The following is a 24,500-nucleotide window of genomic DNA, read 5'->3' as shown; positions in this document are numbered from 1 at the left end:
ATGTCCATCAGAGCTGGAGAATTGGGGTTACCTGCCATCATTCACTGTGGTGGTTGTGTTTAACATCCAGATCCAGACTTGCAAGCACTTTGTTTTAAACTGCTGCCTGGGCGGCCCTGCTAGTCTGTGTGGCAGGTGGGCAGGGAGTGGCAGGAGAGACAGATCCCTCGCCTGACAGGTTCCCGAGGAGGATACACCACTGTGACCAGGAGGGCTGAGGTGACACCTTGGGAGACTCACCATTTGGCGTGTAGTTAGCTCTTGATGATGATAATCTGATTGCAGGAGCCTAGGAGCCCAAGCAGTAATGGCTTCTGTGGGGGGAGCAGATTAGCATGCTCTCCAGGGAGGGGTTGCCTTTACTCCGCAGGGTAGGAAGTACTTCTGGAGCTTGCACACCTAGTACTTTTTTATCAACAGCCCAGAAATGTCTGAAGAAAAATGGGAGCCATGCAAGCAGGAGCTGTTTATAGTCAGAGTTTTATCAGGTTACCCTATCCTGGATATATGGGGAGTACAGGAGGGCCAGAATTCTTTTGTTTTTTTTGTCAGCCTCAAGTAGGTTTGCATTGCCAGAAGTCATTTAAACCTGGACTTGCCACTAGTGTAATTGCCTCCTGTGCTAATTATGCATCAGATTTCCTTGGGGTGCTGGCCATCTGAATTGGATCACCTTTTCACCTATGTTTTGCTGTTTCAATTCAGAATGGAGGAATAAGCAAGGAGGTGAGGGGATGCAGTGGTCCTTTCTCTGTGCTTGGTTTGTGCTGTAGACATTTTGGTGGTAACTTGGTAATGCCACACATCACTTGGGGGAACAGCTTGATATTGCTGTGGGGATGGTACCACATTATGGGGGAAGCTCTGTTCTTAATCGGTGCAGAAGCCATAAGGGGGAAAAACAAGTCTGCAACATCACTTGGCAACACAATTATTATAATAGGGTTTGCTTCTTCCTACACTGCCCAACTGAATTATTTTCTCCATATGGTGGAGCTACTCTGTTTTTAACTGGTTCTTCCTGCCCCTTCACCAGATGGCTGTTTTTATGCAGGACCTCACAGCGCTTACACATTGTGCCTTGCTGAGCGGAGAGCAGGGAAGGGAACTCAGGTGAGGGCAGGCTCGGGATGGATGCTGCTAGCCCCGGTCATGGGGGAGTGAACATATCTGGAGCTGGACATTAGGCATCATCATTAAGATGAATATTTAGATGTTACCTAACAGGATAACTCAAAGGGAACATCCTGTTTATTTTTGGTGGTCATGAGATTTTTATGAGATCGTGGAGTTGAAGGAGCTGTAATGGGCTGGGCATCTTAAAGTCTTCTCCTTCTGGGCTGCGAGCTTACTTCAGGACTGGCCTGTAACAGCTCGTTGTTGTCCTTGTCTTAGGTACTAAGTGCAGCTCTGCTAATACATTGCAATCCTGTCTGTCTTCTTGCTATTTTTGTCTTCCTAGGGCAGGGCACCCACCTGTAAGCTTCTTGTTGCTCTCTCCAGCTGCCAGAGGATCCTTGTCCTGCAGCACAGCGTGCATCTGCTTTGGGTGCATCCTAATGATGCCAAAGACATGGGGAGTTAAACAAACAACTAGAAAACATGCAAAAAATAAAAGGGGCATACAGAAATTAACAACAGTAGGTGCAAAGTGTTTGTTGTGGTTTGAGCTAAACAGAACTCTTATCTAGCCCAGCCCTAACCCTCTGCAGTGTTTCAGAAAGGGTAAATCACTTCTGTAATTTATACTTCAGGAAAAAATAGCCCACCTGGGTTCTGGGTAGCGAGGCATTCTGCATCTGTATTCAAGGGCCTTCCTCATTTGCTTTTAGTCTGCTTTTCTAAGGAAATGAGATGTGTGTGATCACACTGCTGCTCTGTTCCCCTCAACTTCTGAGCGAGGTGGGCAAATTCAAGCAAATGTGATGCAGAGGGAGAGGTCTCGGTGGTATTGAGTTCTACATGTTTCATGAAAATAGGCAGCTGGGCAGAGACCCTGTTAGTGCATGCCCCGAGGGAAGGGCTGCAGTGTCAGCTTGCCAGTTAATATATACTGTTGGAGGAGTGTCTCTGTACAGGAGCTCAGTCCTGAGACCCCCATCTGCGGGAAACAGCAGAAGTCTTTCTCTGGCCTTTTTTTTTTTTTTTATCTCCTTTGGTGGGACTTGAAAATAAAAATAACAATTTTCATCTTCAAAGGGCTTTACAGACATCAGCTAATTAATCCTTCCCTCATGTAGTTTGCTGCTTCAAGGAAGTAGAAAAGGGAAAAGCAGATATTTTTCTAAAAGTGAGTGAGATGGATCCTCAGAGGGCCCATCTCAATCCTGGAAGGTCTGCAGCTGTTGCTCCACTCGAGAGCATGCGGCTCTGTACCATGTTGTCGTTTGTTCTTTGTTTATTTCTTTGCTACTGAAACAATGGAATTCAAAGAAACAACAAAGAGTTGTCCCCCCAACACATATACCCTAGCTTACATATACACCATCAGCCTGAAGAAAAGTGTACATTGGCTTAATCAAGCAGGGAAGAAAATTCCCGTACTGCAGTTCTAGATCTTTAAAATTGATCACATGTAAGATCCTCCAATTTTCTCATAAATTACGTTGAAAACACGGTAAAGGCACTTCCTGATCGTCTCTCAATGTCCCTGAGGATCTTGCAGGCAGCGTGGAAACCAGAAGCTTTAAACATCTCCTGGTCCAGTTCTCCTCTCCCTTGGTCCAGCAAGCTGTGCTTGGGTACAGCATCAGTCCCGCTGCTGATGTGACACATAAACATTGCCTCATGGATGCAGAGGAGGACGAGAGCTGCACTGACGCTGGGCCTCTCTGTTGGATGAAAGAAAATAAACCAGGCATGACTCTGGAGAAGTCAACACAACAGACTTGGATGGGCACAAAGCACAGCCCTCAGTGTGTATGCGTGGCTTTTACTCTCTTGGCTTCAAATGACTTCTGCCTGCTCTTCCCCAGCTGGATCCGGGTTTTGTGCCGGTGGTAGCTCTGGTCAGGACTCCCCCTCTGCTTTGCCTTGATTGTGTGCAGGATGGACATCAACACAAAAAGCCAGTGCTCCTGGTGGGCTTTCCCTTGATCTCAGCATCTGGCCAGCTCTGTCGGAGGTGCCAGGATCAGCTTTAGTCACCAAGAAGTGGTGTGGAGCTCCACAAGGGTTCAGTAATGAGCTATCTCATTGAGCGGAGAGGGGAAACTACAAAGAGGGGGTGAGAGTTGAACTGGAGGTGGCTATAGCTGGAACATCAGTGCCGTGGCAGGTCACTCTCACAGCCATCCCATGCTGTTTTCATGAGAGCTTTGGCTGAGGGAAGCCTCACCTGAATGCAGTACGTGCTCATAGGCACTGGGAGTGGAGATTTGTTCTGTGAAAGCATTTGACTCTCAGTGTGCGAAGGAGAGGTTTCACACAGCACCTCGGGGACACGGTAAACAATGTCTGTTGTGGCCCATTGTGAGATTTTTCCAGCATCATCTCCTTTGTCTGTTGTGGATCCAACTCAGGAATAAAGCTTTTGGAATGGGCTGATGCTCTGTGATTTAGTTTTTTAATTGGGGAGTGGGGAAGTTTTGCAAACATTTGAGAACACATTAGAGTATTTCGGAGTAGTTGAGTGTGATTATGTTCAATAAAGTGAGTTAGCCTTGGTGTGCAGCAGCAGGTGCCATGCTTTTGGTTTTCCTTGCCAGTGTGAAGGAGGCCTAAACCTCCTTGGTCTTTCTGAATCCTACCTGTGCCTGGTTTTCTATCAGGAACCTGAAGTGAGCATCTCAGTGCTCAACAGCCTCAAAGGCACTGCAAAAGCTCTCACCTTTCTAGGTTCCTTTCTCAAGAGAAATGCTGTATTTCATTTCCTCTTGAGACTACTTGGACTGGCTTTTCCAGGGTGATTCTCTCTTCATTATCGTTCAATGGGTGTAAACTTCAATGGGATGCAAAACAGGATGTGCGTACAAGTTTGTATCATTGCGTGACTTTTGTCATGAAAGCTTCTCACTGTTGTCAGCAAATTTTTTTCTTTTCCACTTTGCATCAACATGGAGTTCTATTGCAGATATGGTTACAATTAGAAAATAATGATTTTAGTATTGTTAAAGCATGAATTAATTATAATTTCTGATGGCATAGAAAAATCAAGAACAGAAAATAGTTCTCAGATCTAGGGCTTAAAGTATTTCTCACTATTGTTGCTGCAGCAAAAGCTTTCCTTATTTTATGCATATTTACTCTACAACTGAAAAGCCTGGACCCAGAAATACTGTAGAAGGAAGAAATAGTGATTAAAGAATACAGATTCTCAAAGGAAGCTATTTTAGGTTTCCCCAAAGCAAAAAAAAAAAAATGTACCAAAAAAAAGACCCTCAGGCTTCCCTGCCTCAGAAATGTGTTGCTGTACTTTGAGTAGAAACATACTGAGTTCCCTGCAAATATATTGTCTTCAAATCATTGGCTTGCTCTTCTCCTCCCCATCCCTGTGTAATTCTAATTTGGCTGCCCATGTCTGCCTGCATAAATGTGCAAGAAATGTGTCCAGAGTGGCTCTTGAAGCCTTAGTTGGGCTTGCCAGACTGGTAGGTAGGGAAAAAAAAAGTAAAAAAAAAAAAGTAATTCTTTTAAACTGAGAAATTCAGATCAGGCATCAGGGAGACGCAGTAAACAAGGAGCCTGGCGTTGCTGTTTTTAGACGAGCACTGTTCGAAGTAGGATTGCGCTTTAGGAGGTGCTAAGTCTGTTCAGCTATATTGGCATTTTGTTTCAGTTGGATGAAGATCCAAAAGCAAATCTGAGCCTTTCATGAATGGGAATGGTCTTCCCTCGCGTGCCCTTACCTTTCTTCTCTGTGTCACATGGCAGATGTAAAGACCTGCAGCCCTCCTACCTCCACCTCACATTAGCCTCTGCTGAGAGGTGGAAGCTTCTTGCGTTGGGCGAAGCTAAGGCAGGAGAGCCCTCAAGCTGCCTTTTGCCTTTCCCAGGCCACGACGCCCTGCGGGGATCACAGAAGTCATGCCACTTAACCCTTCAGCCACCACAGCATGTTGCGGGGCAGTGACAATGAGCGCAAACAAAATGCATAATTAATAAAGCAGCCGTGGTTTGCGTTTGGTGCTTGGCGATGGGCGGGATGTGAGGAGAAGCGGCGGAGTAATTGTAGATGTGAAAAATGAGGCAGGAACACGCGGTAACCTTTCTAGGTTAGCTGTCCCTGTGATCAATGGCCTACATTGTTTTCTCGCTAACCTTTTGGTGAACCTTCCCTTAGAATAACAGGGGAAATACAGTTATTCCCTTTCCCGTCTTGTTTGTTGGTAAAGCACTCATGTACCTCCTTATTGCGCCCTAAGTGTCACTGTGTGTTGGTAGTAAATCATGTGGTGGGTAATGACCTGCCCCTCGTGCAGGGACCTTCCCATCCTCCCCCTGCCCAGCTGGAGACCGCCCGCCCATCGTGGTGCGGGCATCGCCGGCTTGGTTTTGCTCCCCAAAAGACTGTTTTCTACAACAAAAATATGTGTTGAGAGAGCTGTGGGGATGCAGTTGGGCAAGGGCGCAGGAAAAGAAGTGAAACCAAAAGCGTATGCTACGGCACTAAGGTTTTTGGTGAAAGGATGGGGAAAGCTCCAAGGTGTTGGAGTGATAAATTCATGGACTTAGGACTGGTGGCACAGGCCTGGATGAAAGTGTCTTTAAGGGGACGTGTTGGTCCATTTGCATCCCCCTGCTGCGTGAGTGAGTGGATCCAGAGGAGAGCAACGAGGCTGGGGAAGGGACTGGAGGGAAAGTCCTGTGAGGAGAGGCTGAGGGAGCTGGGAGTGTTAAGCCTGGAGAAGAGGAGACCCAGGAGGGACCTCATCACTCTCTACAACTGCCTGAAGGGAGGGTTCAGTCAGGTGGGGGCCAGGCTCTTTTCCCAGGCAACCAGTGACAGGGCGAGAGGTCATGGCCTGAAACTGCATCAGGGGAGGTTTAGGTTGGATCTCAGGAGACACTTCTTCACGGAGAGGGTGCTCAGGCGTTGGGATGCCCTGCCCAGGGAAGTGGTGGAGTCACCGTCCCTGGAGGTGTTTAAGGAGAGGCTGGACGTGGCACTTAGGGCCGTGTTCTGGCTGATGTGGTGGTGTTGGGTCCTAGGCTGGACTTGGTGATCTCAGAGGTATTTTCCAGCCTCAGCATTTCTATCCTAGTTCTACCTGTCAAAGCCAAACTTGCTCTGATTTCGGTAGTTTCTAACGCAGCCCTCAAGCGAGAAGGTTTCTGAGAGCTGCAGTGAAGTTCACAAAGCCCAAACTCCTCCTGTCAGGAGGACGATGGTTCGGTTCAGGCATTTTGAGTGGAAGCGTATGATATACGCCAGATAAAACTGCAACTTGTGAAAAAATATGAAGAATGCCAGGAAATATTCTTGAACCCTGCAGTTGACTTAGCAGAGGGCTAAATTGTCACAGGCACTCATGATAATTGAAGATATAGATGTATACATAAGGGAGCCCCTTCTTTCAAGAAAGGGTAGATCTTTGCCTTCATGTCCTGGGAAGTACTTTTGACTGTTATATTTAATTCTCTGGAGTAATTACTAAACTTCCCCTCAGCCAAAAGCATTCCTGATATATGGGGATTTCTTCGCCCTTTACAAGGACAGTACTGGCTACTTGCAAAACAGTCAAATTAAGAAATGACATCCGTACCACAATGCAATCCAAGGACGAATTAAAAGTTAAAATTAATCAGACGGGAATCAGTCCAAATTCCTGTCGTGCATGGCAAAGATGAGGAAAAGTTTCCTTTGTATGATGTTTTTTTCTGCAAGTTTTGTCTCTCCAAAATTTCTGTCATGGCCACCTAAGATTTTAACATGCGGGAAATGTTTATATTGTTTTTTCAGAACATCGGGATAGCTTTAAAAATTTGTTTTGGCATGAAAGAAATGAAACTGTAAAAGCAGACATTTGAAGAGTCCCAGAAACAAATATATGACTATGTGTTGACATGTTATGAAGGTGTTGGGAGCGACTCTGTACTTAAAATTGTGTTGAAATTTGCACTTACTATGGATTTAAATTCATCAGCTTCACACTTTAATGTTTGAATTTAGTCTCCTGGTTTGGTACAGAGACACGTTGGAGAACAATTGAATTTTCCACGTGACGGTTTTAAATAAAGAATGAAGTTAACTTTGCAGAAGGCTTGATTTTAAAAGTCTTCCTTCTGCAGTGTTGCCTCTCTCCCTGCAAGCATCATGATTCCTTTGAGACTATTTCCACACCACACGTGCATTCTTGCTTGTATTCTGATTTTCTGACCAGCTTCAGTAAGATGCGTGGCATTAAAGGTTAAAGTCAGAGTTGTTCCTCTGGTAACAGCTGCAAGGGCTCTCTTCTGTGTGTGGGCAAGTCAGGAATTGCAGTATTTGGCCCTAAAATGTGGTAGCTCCCATCTCCATATGAGATGAGGTGTGGGTTGGAGCAGAGGGCATTCACACAAAGCGCCATTCCAGAGGTGGTGTTTCAGGCTTACCCTGCCCATCCCTTTGCTCTGTAGGCACTGGACCAGCAGGCATTCGACTCAAGAGGGGTCACTGCCAGGAGGAGAACTGGGAAAAAGAGGATCTCAGGAGGGTGTTAACTGGTGTTTGGAGCAAGCAGGCAAGACGAGCAGAGTCTGGGAGTCGAGCAGGGGTCCAGGCTGCTGCAGCTTCCCAGGGGGGCTGCTCACATCCAGGGGCTCCATCCTGTCCCCATTGACTGCGGGATCCAGACTGCTAGTGGTCACCCCAATAGGTCAGGGACTGTGTTTCATGCAGGCTTGTTTGCAGATCTTGCCTTAGCAGGTGGTGGGCAGCAAGTCCCAGAGTTTCTGTTTCCAGGGTGGTGTGGGATCCCAAATTAGGTTGCAAGTCATTTAGGGCAGGAACTGCTTCCTTACGTTGTTTTTTTTTACAGCACCTAGTATAGTAGAGCCCTACATAACCCTTCCCACTGTTAGCCCTAGTGTAAATACAATAAAAATAAGTTAAATTCAGAGTGGATTTGAATTTCTGCAGTTGTGTGGAAGAGGAATGTTTTTCCACAGTGCCGTGCCCTGCAGCTGTAGAGGGGGCTGTTGTCATCTGCTCCTCGGGCTGTGTTGATTCAAGTAGTGCTTGAGTTGAAGGTGGAAACTTTCAACTTTCTGCATCAGGAATAGCCAACTGGGGCAGCTCCGGGGTGCCCCTGCTGCTCCCAGCTGCGTGTACCTCCACGTGCCGGTGGGCAGGCATTCCCGGGCTTTTCCTCAGACTATTGTGTGAGCTGTTCCCAACACAGCTAGTGTTTCGTTGGGCAACATCTGCGGGTCATTTTGCCTCAAAATCTGCCTCGCTTAAGTAACACCCTTTGAAGTAATACCCTTTCCTTTGAAAGAGCCTTCAAATCCATGTTGCATTATTGTTACTGCTGTTCCTGAAGATCATAAATAGAAGATTTTGTGGTCTAGTAGATATGGCACGCTGTTCACGAGGACCCCGCTTCTTTTCTTGGCTTTGCTACGCTCTCTCCTTATGATCTTGGGCGAACGGCTCCACCAATCTGTTCCCCTGTCACCGCACATCGCCTTAGATAATCAATTCTCTGGAGCAGACACAGTCCCTTAGCACGTTGTGTTTTAGCGTCTAGCATTATGGGGCTCCGGGCTCCGCCGGGACTTCTGTGTGCTACAGAAATACAAATAGTTGTTGCTAATAATAATATTAAATCTGTGTGGCTCTTCAGAGATAAGTAAAGGGCAATGCTCCTTTCTCTGAGGAGCAGGCAGGATAAGTACTTTATTTTTGTCTTTGTCTTTTTCTAATTAAAAAAAAAAGCAGCCAGTAGACATGATTAAAAGGAAAAAAAAAATAAAAGAAGGCTGCAGTAATTTGGTATTTTTAGCCTCAGACCCGCGATCTTAGGATCATGGCCTGAGTCTGGTTAGTATCCGTGTTTGCCAGGGATAGAAATCGTTTGGAGCCTTATATTGACAGTTGGCTCAGTATTCGCGCTAATCCCATAAAACCACCATGCAGCTTGGTGCCACTTCCAGTATTTGCTGTGGACAAAAGACTAGGGGAACGTTACAGATCAGACATGAGGAGCTTCACTTGGCCAACACATGGCGGGGCTCTGGGCTGGAATGATAAGGGGCTGGGATGGAGCTGAGTGTAGCAGAATGGGAAACCATTGGAGATGAGAAGTCAACTCTTGTCTGACTCTGTGTGCTTTGGGATTTTTTTTAATTGTTATTTAATTTCCAGAGAAATGCAAGAGCAACAGCAAGAGGTCTTAAATATTCAACAGTGAAAACAATAGATTTGAAAAGGAAAACAAGAAATTAGAGCCGGCTCTGGCATTGGTGGACATTTGGCTTTGAGGGAAGCAAGAACAGCTTGAATTTGCATAAATTGCGTACTGCGGGTCAGAAAGTGGAGTCAGAATTATGCTTTCATTGCGGTGGCATGAATGGGAGCACATAACTGGCGTTCTTTCCCTCTTGATCAGATGCCTCCTTCAGGAGATCTCTGCACCCAATACATTGCGACTCCTCCATTCACTGCCTAGCATGGATGAGGCTTTTGTCTTCAAATTATGATTTTTCTATTCCCTGATTTCTTCCATAACCTGGGAAAGCCCCAGCCCTCCCCCTCTGTGCATGCCCTCTGTTTCAGAGAACAACCAGAGGTCACGCTGCGCTGAATGTAGCTGTTGTTGTATCACCCCCCTGACCCACTTGTGTTCCTGCACGTCTGGGTCAGTGTGGAGCTGACGACCCCCGGGGGCGATGGTCATGGTGCTCAGTGTGGGGCACCTCCTGAAGCTGATGGAGTCCTGCATTTCTGAGTCCAAAGAGATGAGCATGATTGTGATCAGCCCAGTAGGGCTTCCTCCAGGGATGTACAAAGATGCAATTCTGGCTGAGATGAGCTTAGTATGTCTCTAGGTTGACCCAGGACCTGACTTTCTTTTCCGCTATTGGGCTTAATAGCTTTTCTTGCCTCTTAAGATTTCCAGCTCAAGTGCAATGAGGGCTTGCTAGCAGATTCAGATTCAGCAAAGCACTTAAATGTATGCTTAACTTTAGCTGCCCTCACTGGGACCCAGGCATGTATTTGCTTCAGGTGATGCGCACGGTAAAGGGTTTCACTGAACTGGAGCTGCAGCCTCCAGCAAGTTGCGTATGTGCTGCTAAAAACTCACGTCCATGCAGACATCGGCAGCCACATGGAAGCCTTCCCAGCTGGATGGCAGGTCCTGGTCCTCCTCCCCTCGTGGTTCTGGTCGGCACAGCCTGCCCAGGGCTGCCTCTCTGATCGCGGATGCCTGTTTGCAGTTTATTCTCTCTCCACAGAGTCGCTGGCCAGACCAAATGCCACGTGCCGCTTGGCCGTGTCCCATCCTTTCCCGGGGCCGTGCCCTCCCTGCCTTTGATCTCGGATCCACCCACTGGCAAAGGCAAATGGCAACCAACAGCTATTGATGGCCGGGGCCTGCTCTTCATTTATCCACAGACAAGTGTTTTAACCTATAGGCACTAAGAAATCATATTGATTGAAGAGATTTTGTTTTATTCCTTCGGTTTGTTAATCGAAAGGGCCAGTCCTCCTTTAATATCTTCCTGCCATGGGCTCAGTTCTATGGTACCTTGTCTGAAAAAAAGAAGCTTTTATTTTCAAGGCACGGGAAAATGATGTTTATAAAATATAAACTATGGGAATTTTCATTCCCCTCCGGCTTTAGGAAGGAGGAGAGCAGCTGGTAGAGAGTGGATGAGAAAGGCTTTATCTGCTATATTTTGGTTACTGCGCTTTGAGTGATGGGTTTAATAATTGATAGAGCAATTTAGCAATGATCCATAATCCTGAAAGAAGCCTACGCTCCCCTCCCTCTCCTTCTCCCTCTCCCTCCCTCCCTCTGAGACTGACAGGCTGCTCTCAGTGTTTTTGTCTGCAAAATTTCATCCCTTGGTTTCTGTAAACAGCCTGACATGGGAGAGGGGAGAAAAAAGCAACTGTTTCTAAATCTTTTGTCTTGTTTCCACAAACAGCTGCGCTGCCTTCTCCAGCTCAGGGCTTCAATCATTTGCTCACACGCTCTTGCCCAAGAGCGCAGGAGGTTTTCTTTCAGGCCCTAACCTAAATGGAATGTATATATGCAATGTATATAGCAGAACAGAGTGGTGCAGAGCCTCCCAGCAGGGACCCTTCCCTCCCCATTTAAACCCAGGCTTTGTTCGTGGATGAATCTGGCTTTCTGAACCCGAAGAAAGGTGCTCAGCGATGGCAAGTGCCGAGGGTGTGTTAGTGCGATTTGCTCGAAACTTCCAGGATTAACCCATGGAAATTGCCTTTCCCAAGGGCCTTGTGTGGCTGGTGGCAGTGAGTGTTGGGATCCCATTGGGGTGCCTGGCATGTGAGTGTGTGACACCCCATTTTTAAAGGTGAATGCACGCTCTCTGCGCTTGCCCCCATAGTAACGCGGGACTGTGTTTGTGGATGCGAGCTGTGCCCCCCGTCCATGGGGCTGGGGAGTTTCAGCACTACTATGCATGGTGTCTACCCCTCTCAATAAGTGCCAGAAGAGAGCAGAAAAGACAAGACAGAAAAAGGAGACAGATGTAAGCAGGGGAGAAAAAGAGACAAGGTTGTTGATACTGAATATGTGTTGAGGCCAAGTCAGGCTGGAGCTAGGGAGGAGCCTGGCAGAAAGCTGGCTATAGGCAAAATCGAGTGAGATGTATTAAGTTATGTTTTTCGCTAGGTATTGCATAGGTGCCAGACTGACGACACATTGTAATTTAGCATGACATAAAGTCAGCCATGCACAGCTGTATTATTCCTTAAAATTACGAGGGATGTGGTGCATTGGGGCACAGCAAAGTTTATGGGCACTCTGCCATGAGAGATGTGTAAGACACGCTGACTGAATGCTGGGCAGGAATGAGACAGGCGTGGGATGGCCCAATATCAGGACGAGGAGGGAGCAGGTGACTTCCCGGGGTCTGGGCTAGCCTGGACAGCCTCTGACACCATCCTCTGGAGTATTTTCACCCTTCCCAGTCAGCACCATGGTGGAACATGCACGGTGGCAAGGGGTGGGTAGCTTAGTCTGCTTCTATGATTTATTTGGTATTAAATACCATTAGTAATGATAGGCTCCTGATGCTTGTTCGATAATTTTGCCAGTCAAGTCCAGAAGTAATTATTGTGTAACTTACTCTCTGATTTTAAAAAATAGAAAGAACCATGTGTGTACACTTGCTAAAGACACCCTGGGACCTGCACCTGTATCCCCTGAAACACTCACAACTACATAGCATTTTACCTGTTGACAAATGCATAGTTACTGTACCATATAGAGTTAGATTACTCAGGTGGGAAGGGACTTGGGGAAGTCATTTAGCCCAACCTGCTGGTCAGGGTAGGGTCAGCCATGAGATTATGATAAGGACTTTGTCTTGCTGGGTCTTGGAAGGACAGCAAGGGTAGTAACTGCACAGCCTCTCAGGGCAGCCTGTGCTGGTGGTTCATTTATCAGCACAGTGGAGGTGTTTTTCCCATTCGCAGTGAGAACCTCACGTGTTTCAGTTTGTCTGTCATCTTCACTTGCTGCTGCCCACCTGAATGAAGAGCCTGGCACCATCTCCTCTGCACGGCAGAGGAGAAGGGGGAAAGCTGCTGTCAGGTCCCCTGTGGCTGTCTCTCCTCTCACTGAGGTTGCTTCAGTTCATCCATACATTGGGGTCCCAAGGCTGAACGTGGTATCCAGATGTGATTTCACAAGTGAAATCACATCTGGAGGTAGGTCATCACATTCCTTGGTCTGATGGCCCTGCTCTAGGGAGGCTGATGGGCCAGGACCCTCAAATCAGGGTGCTCATGGCCTTTCCCACTGAGCAGTTCCTCAAGTATTGTCGCCAGGACTTATCCATCCCTGGGACAGGACTTGGATTTGTCCTGGCTGCATTCATAAGGTCCCTGTTGGCCTATGCCTCCAGCCCTGACCTCAAGCACATCACCAGGTCTCTCCAGTTTGGCATCACCTGAAAGCTAGAGGAGAGTACACTCTGCCTCCTCCCCCAGGTTAGCGATAAAGATGTTAAACAAGATGAGTCCCAGGATAAACCCCCTGTGGTACCTCACTTGTTACCAGCCTCCAGTTTATATTTATGTCTTGTAATATAAACCATCACCGAAGGCTGAGTGGATCCAGCTTCCAGTTCTCTGAGCTGATACAGATATTTTTTGATGTGTTGCAAACTAATCTTGAGGGATGGACGAGAGCAATGTGAGCAATGCAGTGTCGGAGCTACCCTCTAGTGGTGGTTGTGCTGGTGGTCTGACAGCCCTGGAAATGGCTCTGGCTACACCCTCAGTCCTTTCCAAAAACGGGGTGTAGCTGTGTTTGACCTGTGAAATAGGGAGCAGGTTAGTAGGCCCTTTAGAGACACTGTCCCTCCTTACTACTCAAACCAAAACATCTTTGTGGGTGAACAGCATACTCTCATAGATTGGTCTTCAGTGGCCCTTTCCCTCCCTCATGAGTGTCACTGTGCTGACTAAACTCTTCAGGGTTTGAACTTTATGCTGGAGTCTGAAAGGCGTTGTGTGCCTGCTTGTTCTGGGGTGAGTCCTGACTCCCAGGGTTGTCCCTTGCTGTGATTCTGCTGGATTGGTGCTTCCCAACACAGTCCACAGATCATGGCAGTCCTTGAGGCCCTAGTGAGGGGTCTGCAGAACTGTACCACTTCTGTATGGGCTTTGATTGGGCATCCAAGCAAATTTCATTGCTTGGGTATGCAGCAGAAACAAGGAGGTCCCACAGTGAGGCCAGCAATGAGGGTGAGCCTGGCTCTCCTTGGCTGGGAGTGGCACAGGTGGGGTCTGGAGCTGCTCTCCTGCCCACCACGTGGGACGGGGAGTGAGCGAAGCCAGCAGGAACTGTTGGTGCTTGTAGGTGTTAAACTCTGGCCCTGATGGCTGGCTTTTTCACAAGTCTGCAGCTCCCCAGCCCTGGAGTGGAAGAAAGTATTGAGTCTGGAGGTGTTCCATATTAGATGTCTGTGTGAATGGAGAGCTGGAGGTGTGAGGGAAACAGCAACTATAACCTTTTAGTGCTAGAAGTGAGTCTATCTCCTTTTGCACTTAAGTGATTTGGGGTCTGAGGAGTAAAGAAGGACAAAAAAAAGGTGCTGCATGCTCTCCATCTCCATTAACTAAGAGCTAAAGGTACTCTGCATGCTACAATATACGGCAATAAAAAGTGGATACCTCCACAAAATACAAAAAGGTCAAGTGAACAGGTGTGAGAAAGAGTCCATAAAGATGCCAAAGAAAGGATTCAGTTGAGAGGAGGATGGAGCCGCATCACTTCAGTAAAAACTCCCTTGTGAGACATGTGAAGGATGCAGTTCCTCCTCCTCACAGGAGGTATCTTGGTGCATAGGAGACCACGAGCATTGAGAGAGGTCGAGCCCTGGTCATGCAGCTGGTCAGTGCGTGTCTGCTCAGGCTGACAGATTCAGCTCTTGCCTCTGTGCAGGGCTTTCTGGATGGAGATGTTAAAGCTGCTACTTCCTGAAATTCAGGTTTTGACAGGTGAGGCTAACAGGTAGAAGAAGATTGGAGCTGGCTCAGCAGACAGCATCACTGTAGGTCTGTTTGCACTGCCTGCAGCTGCCCACAACCTACCAGAAGCATCCCCCAAAGACGAGAAGCAGGCATGCTCTCTGCTCAAGGTGCCAGCAAGTATCAAGTTTTGAGTTATATTTTTGTCTGATATTTATACTTGCCCATGAAGGACTATGCTGAGACAATCACGCTCAGTCATGGGACCCCACCAGAGGTGGTAAATCATCCCCAAGGAGGGTAGTTTGCAAGGGGGTTTTAAAATTCAGAAAGAGCCTAGCTCTCTGAGTCTGAGGAAATGAATTTTTTTGGCATTTGTTTTTAATGTCCTGTGATATGTGGGTGAAAAAGCCAGCAAGCTAGACTGGTAATTAATTTTCCTGACAGAAACACCAGACAATGAAATTACCCTGCCACAAAGCAGGGTTGCTAAAGTAAATACTCTGCCAACGGCAGGCCTGAAAGCAGGACAGGGTCATATGTGAGGTGCAAGCAAATGATGAGATGGCACTTCTGGCTCTGGGGACCTGCAGGTGCTGCCAGCATGGGCACCCTCATGCCCTGGGTCCTTGTCACCTAGCATTGCCAGCTCTCTGGTACACTTGGGTGAGTTCAGTCTGGGTTCCAAGGCGATGCTGGACCCAGCGCTGAACCAAGGGGGTCACCCTTTTCTGATCAGGGAAGTGATTTGGTCTGGTAAAGGAGGACAAGATGTGGGAACTGGGGATGGGCTGGCTGCTTCTCTCCTGGAGATGAAGGCTCTTGGCAGGGCTCTTCAGTCTTTTTCGGAATGGTGGTGTGTGGTTTCTAAGTCTTTAGTCTACGCTGGTGAAATCTGTGTGAGCCGTAGAGCAGGTTGTGCCTGCACATGCAGAAGGGGAGTGCCTTTTGTTAGGAGACATCGAAGGCAGATCTTGAGAGAGGAAGGATGAGAGGGTGAAGTTTTCTATTTTCCCTCCATGTGTCTCATACCAGAGGCTGGAAATACTGTGCTGAAGGTGTTGCAGATGTACAGCCAAAAAACTGGGGGCGAACGGTAAATGGGGATGTTTCTGCACATACCCAAGTGTCTGGCAGTGAGCTGCCTTTGCATGATTTCAGACAAGATGCCCACCACAATCAAAAGGTTTGGTGAGTGTGTTAAGACAAGCAGTATTACCGGTACAGAAAACACTTCTTTGCGCAGCTATGGCGAGATCTGCTGAAGATCTCGGTGCTGTTCTGGGAGGACCTGCTGCCGTGTGAATTGTCCTGCCAATTTATAATTGCAGTACCCTGTTGTGCACACTTTAATAGGGCATTTTTCTCTGTTACATAGCGTTAACAGCTGCAGAATGGGGAAATCCCACGTAAGAACTGGCTAAAACGTGGAAATACTTTCTTTCCCTTTGGAAAAGAGAATTACACCGTTCTCATTGCTGAGCTAAATCTGAGTGCTTTTAGGGAGTAAAAGGGTCATTGTGGAGTGGCCTGGGTGCATGTTTTAGGACCAGAGTTATTTAATGTATCGATTATCTGTAAAAAGTGGTGGACTAGCAGTGAAGTGCTTAACTATGCAGATACCACAGGCTTGCTTAGGGTAGGCTGCAGATCAGAGTGAGGAACATTTAAAGTACTTGATCTAGATTACAGACAACATTATGCCAGATCAGTGCAGTACTGAAAGGCAGTAAACATTGAAAGAGGAAAAATGAACTATTTCTACATAATCCTATGTCCTAAATTAACTGCAGCTCCTCTGGAGGAAGGACTGTGTGTCTCAGAGGATCTCCCAGATAAAACATCTGCTGAAATGCCTCGTGTCACTCCAAAAGCAAACAAAATATTAGGCTCAGGGAAGACTGGAACGCGAAAGCATTCTGCAAATAGTGTAACACAAGTCAGGGGTATAGCCTCATGTTTAACTGTTTCTAGGTCTGTTTAGCCTGTCTCCAAGCAGTTGTGTCAGGAAGAGGAGCTGTAGCTCTAGACGGTGAAAGTGCAGTGAAACATCCACGAGATGGAGCGTTGAGAAGCCAGAAGATGCTGCAAACAAGGGAGAGCAGGGCAGAGATGCGAAAATAGCTTGTGCTAAAAGAAAGGTGATCCAAGCGCTTCCATCTTCACCTCTAAGCCAATCCATGTGAATATGAAGTGAGAGGTGACAAATTTAAACCTGATGAAGGAAAATGAGGCTTTAAGTAACGGTGATAAGATGCTATTGAAAGCAGAAGGTTTCCTGTGGAACTACATGCCTCAAGGTGTGATTGAAGTCAAGCTCTCACCTAAAAAGATCGGTGTGTTTATGTTAAGTTAGAGAGGAGTTCCGTGTGTTAGATATAGGTCTGTATGCAGAAGGCTCTATGCATCCATAACTGAGCGTACAGAACAATTTCCACCTTACAGAGGTTCAGAAGGCCTTTTTACCAGCGGATGAGTTATTTCATTACAGAACTTGTAGTGTTCTCCACCAAAACATGCTGGCCAGTAGCAAAGTGCCAGCATGCTGCTCCTCCTGGGGTGACTCCAGCTCTGTCAGTGTGTGGCAAATGGGAGGTACCTGCTAGCTGAAAATCTGGAAGCCTGTGTGGTAAATGGTACCTGTCGCTCTTGAGGTGTCTTAATAACTGCTTAATTAAGTTAACAAGATCTTTTTGTCTTAAGGCCACTCCCTCTCTATGGAAAAATTGTAGTCATGACACGAAGGCAGGGCTGGAAGAAGAAAGCTGCAGCGAACACCAGCTGTGGTGTACGTCGGGCACCATATCACTTTGATCTGGCCCCCTTCTCGCAGGAGTTCTTATCGCTGTTCCAAAATTATAATCTGTTTGAGGCTGAACAGGCAAAGATTGCAACTAATGTTTAGGCTTGATTGAGTAATGCAAATACCAGCTTTCAAAAAAGTAAAAATAAAACAATCTCACCACCTCCCTACAGCAATAGGTCTGGTTTAAGGGTGTTCTGTTTAGTTGCCTTTTATGTGTTTAAATGGTATGGACACTGTTTTTGTGCTTTCATTTGCAACTGAGGAGGTGGAAAAACTGCTTTTGTTTGTAAAAAATAAATTCTCTCCTAATTGCTGCACTTCAGAAGCTGAAGTTTTAAGGAAAACCCAGTAGACAGCCAGAGACTCACAAGAAACAAAACTAGAACCTCACGTTCTAGGTCATTCCTTCTTGCAGGGGTCTGGAGGTGTTGGCAGCATAAGTAGGGGGAGAGAGGGGAGGGAGTGTGTGCTGCATATGACAGCATTGCAAGCGATTTTTTTTATGAACAGGGAGTTTTCTCCACAGAATCACGTTGGGAATACCCCACCGATAGTCCACCCCTCTGCTCCCCCTACTTGAGTTAGTGGGAGGGATTTGAAGTTCAGGCGATTCGTGGCTGAGCTTTCATTAGTGACCAGGGACATTTCGTTCACGATGTGGAAGGCAGACAGGGAGAGGCAGATGGCTTTGAATGCAGGATTTACATAGTAATGAGATTCAGGTCACCATAGCTGTCTTTTTCTCTCTGCATTTTGTCTAGGTGTCGAGTAGTGTGCAGGGATGACGAAATGGGGAGGAAAGGAGGAGAATTAACCCCTTGTTCCTGAGGAGAGATTGATGCTAGAATAAAAAGTTGGTCACGATGGGCTGAACAATGGGGTATGAGAAAAAGCACAGATGAAGCTAGAATGGCTTAAAGGTCGCCACTTTTTAAGTTTCTGGCATTTTTTTTGTGGGAATGGCACAAAGCAATCTGAAGCTTAAAATCACAGAATTTCACATAGTTTTTACATTCTGCATTGGTGGTTTGAGAACAGATAGTTTGGGGCTTTTGTCATTACCAGTCAACCCAGAATTTGGGAAGTCTGTGGACAGAAAATGGTGTGTTAATTCTTGTTACAGGGCCTTTGTTTGTTTCTTTGGAAAAAATTACCTGTTTTGCTTGGTTTCTTGGCTAAAGACTTGTCTTCACATGACCGCATAATGGCGTGATTAGAACATAATATTTTCCACTGCAATTGGTAATCCTTAGTATGATCTCACTAGTGTCAGATCTTATCCTGATGACAGATGGGGAAACTGGGAACCATGGATCGTATTTCCAGCTCTGGATGGTGGCACTTGATTTGCTCAGTAGTCAACCCCAGGCATTCCCACAATATGCATCAGGGCCCTGGGAATCCTAAGGCTATTTTTAAAATTACACAGGTTTTAAAACAATATGTGTTTCTTTCTTTTATCTGTCTTCTGCTATTTTTATTTTTTATTCTGTGGAGGGTTAGAGGAGTGTGAGTAAGTTTTTCTTTCTGTTGTGTAACTGAACCTGGGACTTCAGCAGTGGTGCAAGATCTACAAGAGCAGGAGAGAAGCCTTAGGTGATCACTGTGTAAAATAGGAACTATGGCACTTAACTGCATGTAGAAGTCTGGGCTGACGTAGGGAAGGTAAGGAAGGTGTTTGTGTGCAGAGGTGGGGTTTGTGTAAGGTTTTTTGTATTTATAAGATACTTTTGAGTCTTCCACCTAGAGGCTGCTTTTGAAATGCAAAGCATTTGGGGTGCTAAGTTGGGGATCCATCTTGTCTCATCTTGGCCACTGTAGTTTAGGGAGCTTGTCTAGCTTTGGTGAAGAAAGATTCAAACCATCCCAAAACAGTGTGACCAGTACCCCTTGTGTGTGTGTCTCCGTTGACTGCATGGTGCCTGGCTAAGGTTTGACACCAGCTTCTACCTGGCCAAAAGGTTGAAGTAGTGTTACGGTGGTGTAGGGCTTTAGGTTGGACTTGATGATCTTAAGGTCCTCTCCAACCTTGATGTTTCTATGTTTCTGTGACCCTTACCTTAAGGTTCTGTGGACGTCTCAGCTGAGATTGATTGTGCTTATTTGGGCATCTCCTCCATGGCCCAGACAGGGATCCTGTGGAGAGCTGAAGCAAAGCTTTTACCTTGTCCTCTCTTTCCTCAGCAGGACTGAGGCCGAAACTCACTGAGCAGAGGTACCTCAGTGGGCGTCTCCTGAAGCCAGCAGTAAATGCATAGTGGAAGTGCTGCCACATTCTGGGTGTTTGGGCTGGAAGGGAGGAGGAAATCTAATCAGGTGCCTGGGACAGACTGAGAGGTGAAGGCTTCTTGGCTACTTCCTCCTGAGGAAAAGGCTTAGGTCTTAACAGATCTAACTACATTGTTCCTCTGTTTTTATGTTTACACCCTTTTGTGTAAAAAGTTAGTAATCCTTTTATACTAGTCCTGTAATGATTACTTAGTGTCTGTCTGTTTGTGAAGCCCGCTGAACTGTGTGGATGGGTGATGCTTCACCGTGGGGAGTCTGCACAGCTCCTCCACAGGACGGCGAGCTGGGCCCGAGAGCCTCGAGTGCGGACCTGCACTGGGCAGCCTTGAATGCACAATGTTTGTTTTGTGCTTCATTTTCCCACCTTGCCTGAAAATAATAGTAGTCCTCTCCTTTTCAAACTGCTACAAAACATCGGGCTGCCTCTTGGCTGAAGGCCTCCTCCAGGAGTCTTCTGCAAGGATAACATTCACCAACTCAGTGCTGGGTTAGCAGACACTCTGGCAGTGGCCGCTGGGGCCCCTCAGATCCATGGGAGCAATGACACTCATTGGCATCAGGCGGTTTCGTCAGCGTCGCGCTCTCCTTGGGCCTCCCTACGCCAGCCAAGCCTCTCTGCTCCTGTGGCTGATGTTTTCTAACCTCTCCCTTTGCAGAGCCCCTGAAATAATCCTCGGTTTGCCGTTTTGTGAAGCAATCGATATGTGGTCATTGGGATGTGTCATCGCGGAGCTGTTCTTGGGCTGGCCGTTGTACCCAGGAGCCTCGGAGTACGATCAGGTGGGTACGGACATTGCCCTGGGTGCTGGCAAGGATATGGGTGTTTTTTCCCTTCTTTTGTCAACATGAACAGATGCCAACTTCTTCTAGGGATATGTGTTTCTTACCCTCCCAAACCAACCTTTTCATTATCCACCTGGGGTATTTGTTCTAGGTAACCAGTGTGCTGTTTGGTACTGCTGGCTTTTAAGACCTGACTAAGTGAAATCTCAATGAAGAGTTAACACTGCCATTGACAGAAGAGCTCTGTGCATGTCTCTTTGCACTGAGCAGAGCAGGCACCCTTTCTCTGCTGTAACAGTGAGGATTGCATAAAGGTTTATTTGTCAGAAGAAACTGCACAAACTTTGCTGCATTTCTTAACTCATTTTATGAGGGTGCATATTAACAGCAATGGCAAGAAGGAGAATATTCACATTGATGTAGGTTTCCAGTTAATATAAGCTGTTGTGCTCCTCTCTGTGTAGGCTTTTACACTCCTTTTGTAGTCCTAAAACTGATATCGCAGAGGCTGCTAGAGCCAGGGCTACAGGACACTTTCCATTTCCACAATTGTCTTTGGGATGTTCGTAGCTTTTTGCAAATGTGGCCTGAAAAGGATCTTTTTTCTTCCAGAAAATGTCAAAAAAAAAGAAAAGAAGATCAGGGTAATAAATAAGTTTTTCATACATGAAAATATTTGACTCTTCTTTTGTAACTAGTATTTTTTTAGTCAGAGCTCTAAAGCTGAAATTTGGCAGGGATGGAGAGCAGAGCCATTAGTGACTCCAAGGGGAATCAGACATAGCTGAAAAACTTACAAGCTTTTGAAGAATAAGATACCAAGCATAAAGAGTAGATTTCTTTCTCCTCCCCCAGCAAACGCCATGAAACACACAATTGAAAAAAGAAATCACTGTACAATACCTGTGCAACCCAAAACTTCCTCCAGTGAATTACACTGAGGGCTCCTGGGGAGCTGGGAATGGGGCATGGACTGATCCCGGGCCCTCGCTGCAGCCCAAGTTGCCCTGCGGCACTGACACTGGGCTGGGGGCAGGATCCTGGTGCTTCTCCAGTGCACGGGCTGTGGTGGACCTAAAGACCTGCAGAGCCAAGCAAAGCCATGCTCAGTGAACGGGATCCTGACTACTTGGAAGTCTTTGAAACAATGGCTGTTTTTTTATGCCTTTATTTATTTGTCTGTTTTTACCCCTCCCTGTCACTTCTCTCAAAATCAGTTTCCGTTCTTCCCTAGAATTTTCTGGAGTAGGTGACTATTTTTAGTAGTTTTGCAGAGTTTGCAGCAATTTTTGCAGAAACATTCAGGAGTCAAGAGGGTGCCAAAGTTAGGGTTTGGCGTGGCACCCAAAGCTTGTGCGAGATCAGTCTCTGTGTAATCACAGACCCCTTCTGCTTTGAATAAATAAAGTCAAGTCAAAGATACTGGAAACACATGTGTAGCATCTTTTAGCTGGGTGAGTGCCAGCGAGGTCATACTCATGGAAGTAGCCCAAATAACAACTGAAGTTATGTAGGCGATAGAGATGAAGTATTTTACATGCCATGAGGGCGTCAGTTTGAGTGTGTATTTCATCTAAGTTCAAAGACAGTCACTTCATAGACCTCTATTTTGAACTTCAGAATGTTCCAATGAATTTCAAACTGCTCCTAGGAAGGGCTGTGCGCTCACCTAGGGGAAAAAAAAACAGCAAAAGTTAGAGCACAAATCTCAAATTGTTGAATTACCTCCTGGAGAGGAGAGCGTGACATAAAAAAGCACAAAAACGGTGAAACACCCAATTGAAATCTCTGCATGGGTCTTCCTTTTTGACCTCTGAAACCTAGGGACTTTCCTCCCTTTGTCGGGGGGCTTTGTGGGAGTGTACTGTACGGGTGAGTTTCCAGTGATGTGTGTGATAAATGGAGGAATGCTGTACGGGAATTCTCCTTTCTCTCATTCCTTTCATGGGGTTGTGGTGTGGGGGTTTTCTGGTGAAGTCTTACTACGTGCTACGTTTTCTCTTTCTTTGTTCTATTGTTTTAAATGCCTCCTGCCCTCCTTCAAGAAAGACCTCCACAGATCTTCACAGGATGAACAGTGACCTCTCATCCTTCTCTTACAGATTCGCTATATTTCGCAGACGCAGGGCTTACCAGCAGAGTATTTGTTAAGTGCAGGGACAAAGACTACGAGATTTTTCAACAGGGATACAGACTCACCGTATCCTTTGTGGAGGCTGAAGGTAGGAAGCCGTTCCCTACTTTCTTTTACCTTGCAGTTGTTGGTTGGAAGTGAGGAGAGACATTCAGGTCACCTCAGAGCCTAAGTCTTTGCCTTTTGCAATGCAGCACAGACATTGGGGTGGGTATAGCCTGAGCTAAAACTGTCATCCCCAAAGTCTGCAGCCCTTAGCCCACCTGCTCGGCACTGCTTTGTCAGAAAAGTTCAGAATTGACCTGGAAATCTCCCTCTAAGTAGCTAATGAATTGGTGCGTAGTTTAAATGAAACGTGCCCCGGGCAGACTTTGCTCTAATATCTACCGGGAAGAAAAATCAAAAGCAAGCATTTTAATTCTGACAATCAAAACCACTACTAATGCAAGTGAGTCCTGCTGTTTCTTGTACCAGCGTGTCTGGCTGCATTCAGTCCCCAAGGAGATGCCAGTGGGCTTCTGGCTGTGGGAGTGGGCTGCTGAGCCTCATGCTGGAATGGGTGTAAGATAACTTTGGGACTCCCGCTGTGGTTCGGAGGATCCTCTGAAGTGAAAAAGAAGAGGTAAATCACCGTGTGGCACAAAAGCTGGCATATAACCATAGTGGAGGTAGTGTAAATGTTATCAGGGCAGGCGAGAGAGACACGGTGGTCTCTGATGAGGGCAGGATAAGGCACGAGCTGAAAGTGGCACAGAGCCTGCAGCTGATTGCAGGGCATTTCTGGTCAATACCTGTCTCCTGTTTTGAGCAGACACCGGATGATCATGAGGCAGAGACGGGGATTAAGTCGAAGGAAGCAAGAAAGTATATTTTCAACTGTTTGGATGATATGGCACAGGTAAGAGCATTGGTGAGTAAGCAGTAAGACTGCTTCGTGTGCTTTCGAGCAATGCTAACAAGGGGAAGCTACGTGATTTCTCCGTGTATCCTATTCTCATGCCAGCTGCTGAGAAATACCAGAATTATGCCTACCCTATGAGCTCATTATGTGCTGCTTTTTAGGGAAAACTGCACACAGGAGCACATGGGCTCAGTGTGCTGTAGTAAAGTGACCTTGGAAAATGCCTAAGTCACATCCCTAACTGTCAAAATCATATGTTTTCTCTTGTCTCTCCAGTTTTCCTCCCTGCAACCACTGGCAAGTCACTTCTCTGTGCCTTAATCTTTCTATTTGTAAACCAGTGACATTGGAAATAATCGCTGTGGCCACAGAAGAGCATGGCTGGCTGGGGGAATGGGGAGTAGTGATTCAGTGACAATTCTGTGTTGGTGTGAAAGTTAATTCCAGCATAACCAGACCTGTAAATGGAGTTTGTGTTAACAATCAAACTAGTGCACAGAACTGGCACAGCACTAGCACAGAACTGGGATTTGTGCTAGCAAAGTCTAGCCATTGTAGCATTCACAAGCAAACATGCAGAAATGGAGGACTGTATAAATGGATGAAGTAACATAGAGAGATTGTTTTCCTGGCATCTGATATGTGAATGGGATGTTTCCCATAAACCTACTGACAATTTTTTTAATTATTTTTTTTGCTCACAGGACACGTTGTTAAGTATCTGATAACACGACCCTTTATATAATAAATATACTGATTATCAGAGCTTGCCTGCTACCACATGGAAGCTGTTCATCTTCAGTGGAGGGTGACTAAGTGTTTCACTAGCCATTGACCCAACCAAGCCGAATGCTTAACTGTCTAGAGATGTGACACGCACAAGCCGGGCGACTAGCCACTGTGGAGTCTGCTGTGTGACTTCAGCAACTACGCCCTTAGACAGGGAGGAAGGCTTGCAGGGCCTGTGCTCCAGTGAGGAGTAAACGGTTTTCTG

General features: G+C 46.5%; 1 protein-coding gene across 1 annotated transcript in view; it reads left to right on the top strand.

The window, feature by feature from the left end:
- Positions 1 to 24,500, top strand: part of HIPK2 (homeodomain interacting protein kinase 2) — an 88,650-nt gene that overhangs the window by 33,770 nt on the left and 30,380 nt on the right. Inside the window, exons 2-4 of the mRNA XM_009866148.1 lie at positions 20,345 to 20,468; positions 22,574 to 22,693; positions 23,417 to 23,503. Coding sequence (XP_009864450.1) covers positions 20,345 to 20,468; positions 22,574 to 22,693; positions 23,417 to 23,503 — 331 coding nt within the window. The remainder of the gene's footprint in view (positions 1 to 20,344; positions 20,469 to 22,573; positions 22,694 to 23,416; positions 23,504 to 24,500) is intronic.

Source organism: Apaloderma vittatum, unplaced genomic scaffold (genome assembly GCF_000703405.1).
Source record: "Apaloderma vittatum isolate BGI_N311 unplaced genomic scaffold, ASM70340v1 scaffold3463, whole genome shotgun sequence".
Classification (NCBI taxonomy): domain Eukaryota; kingdom Metazoa; phylum Chordata; class Aves; order Trogoniformes; family Trogonidae; genus Apaloderma; species Apaloderma vittatum.
The sequence above is the reverse complement of the archived record's forward strand: the minus strand, read 5'-3'. Positions and strand labels throughout refer to the sequence as shown.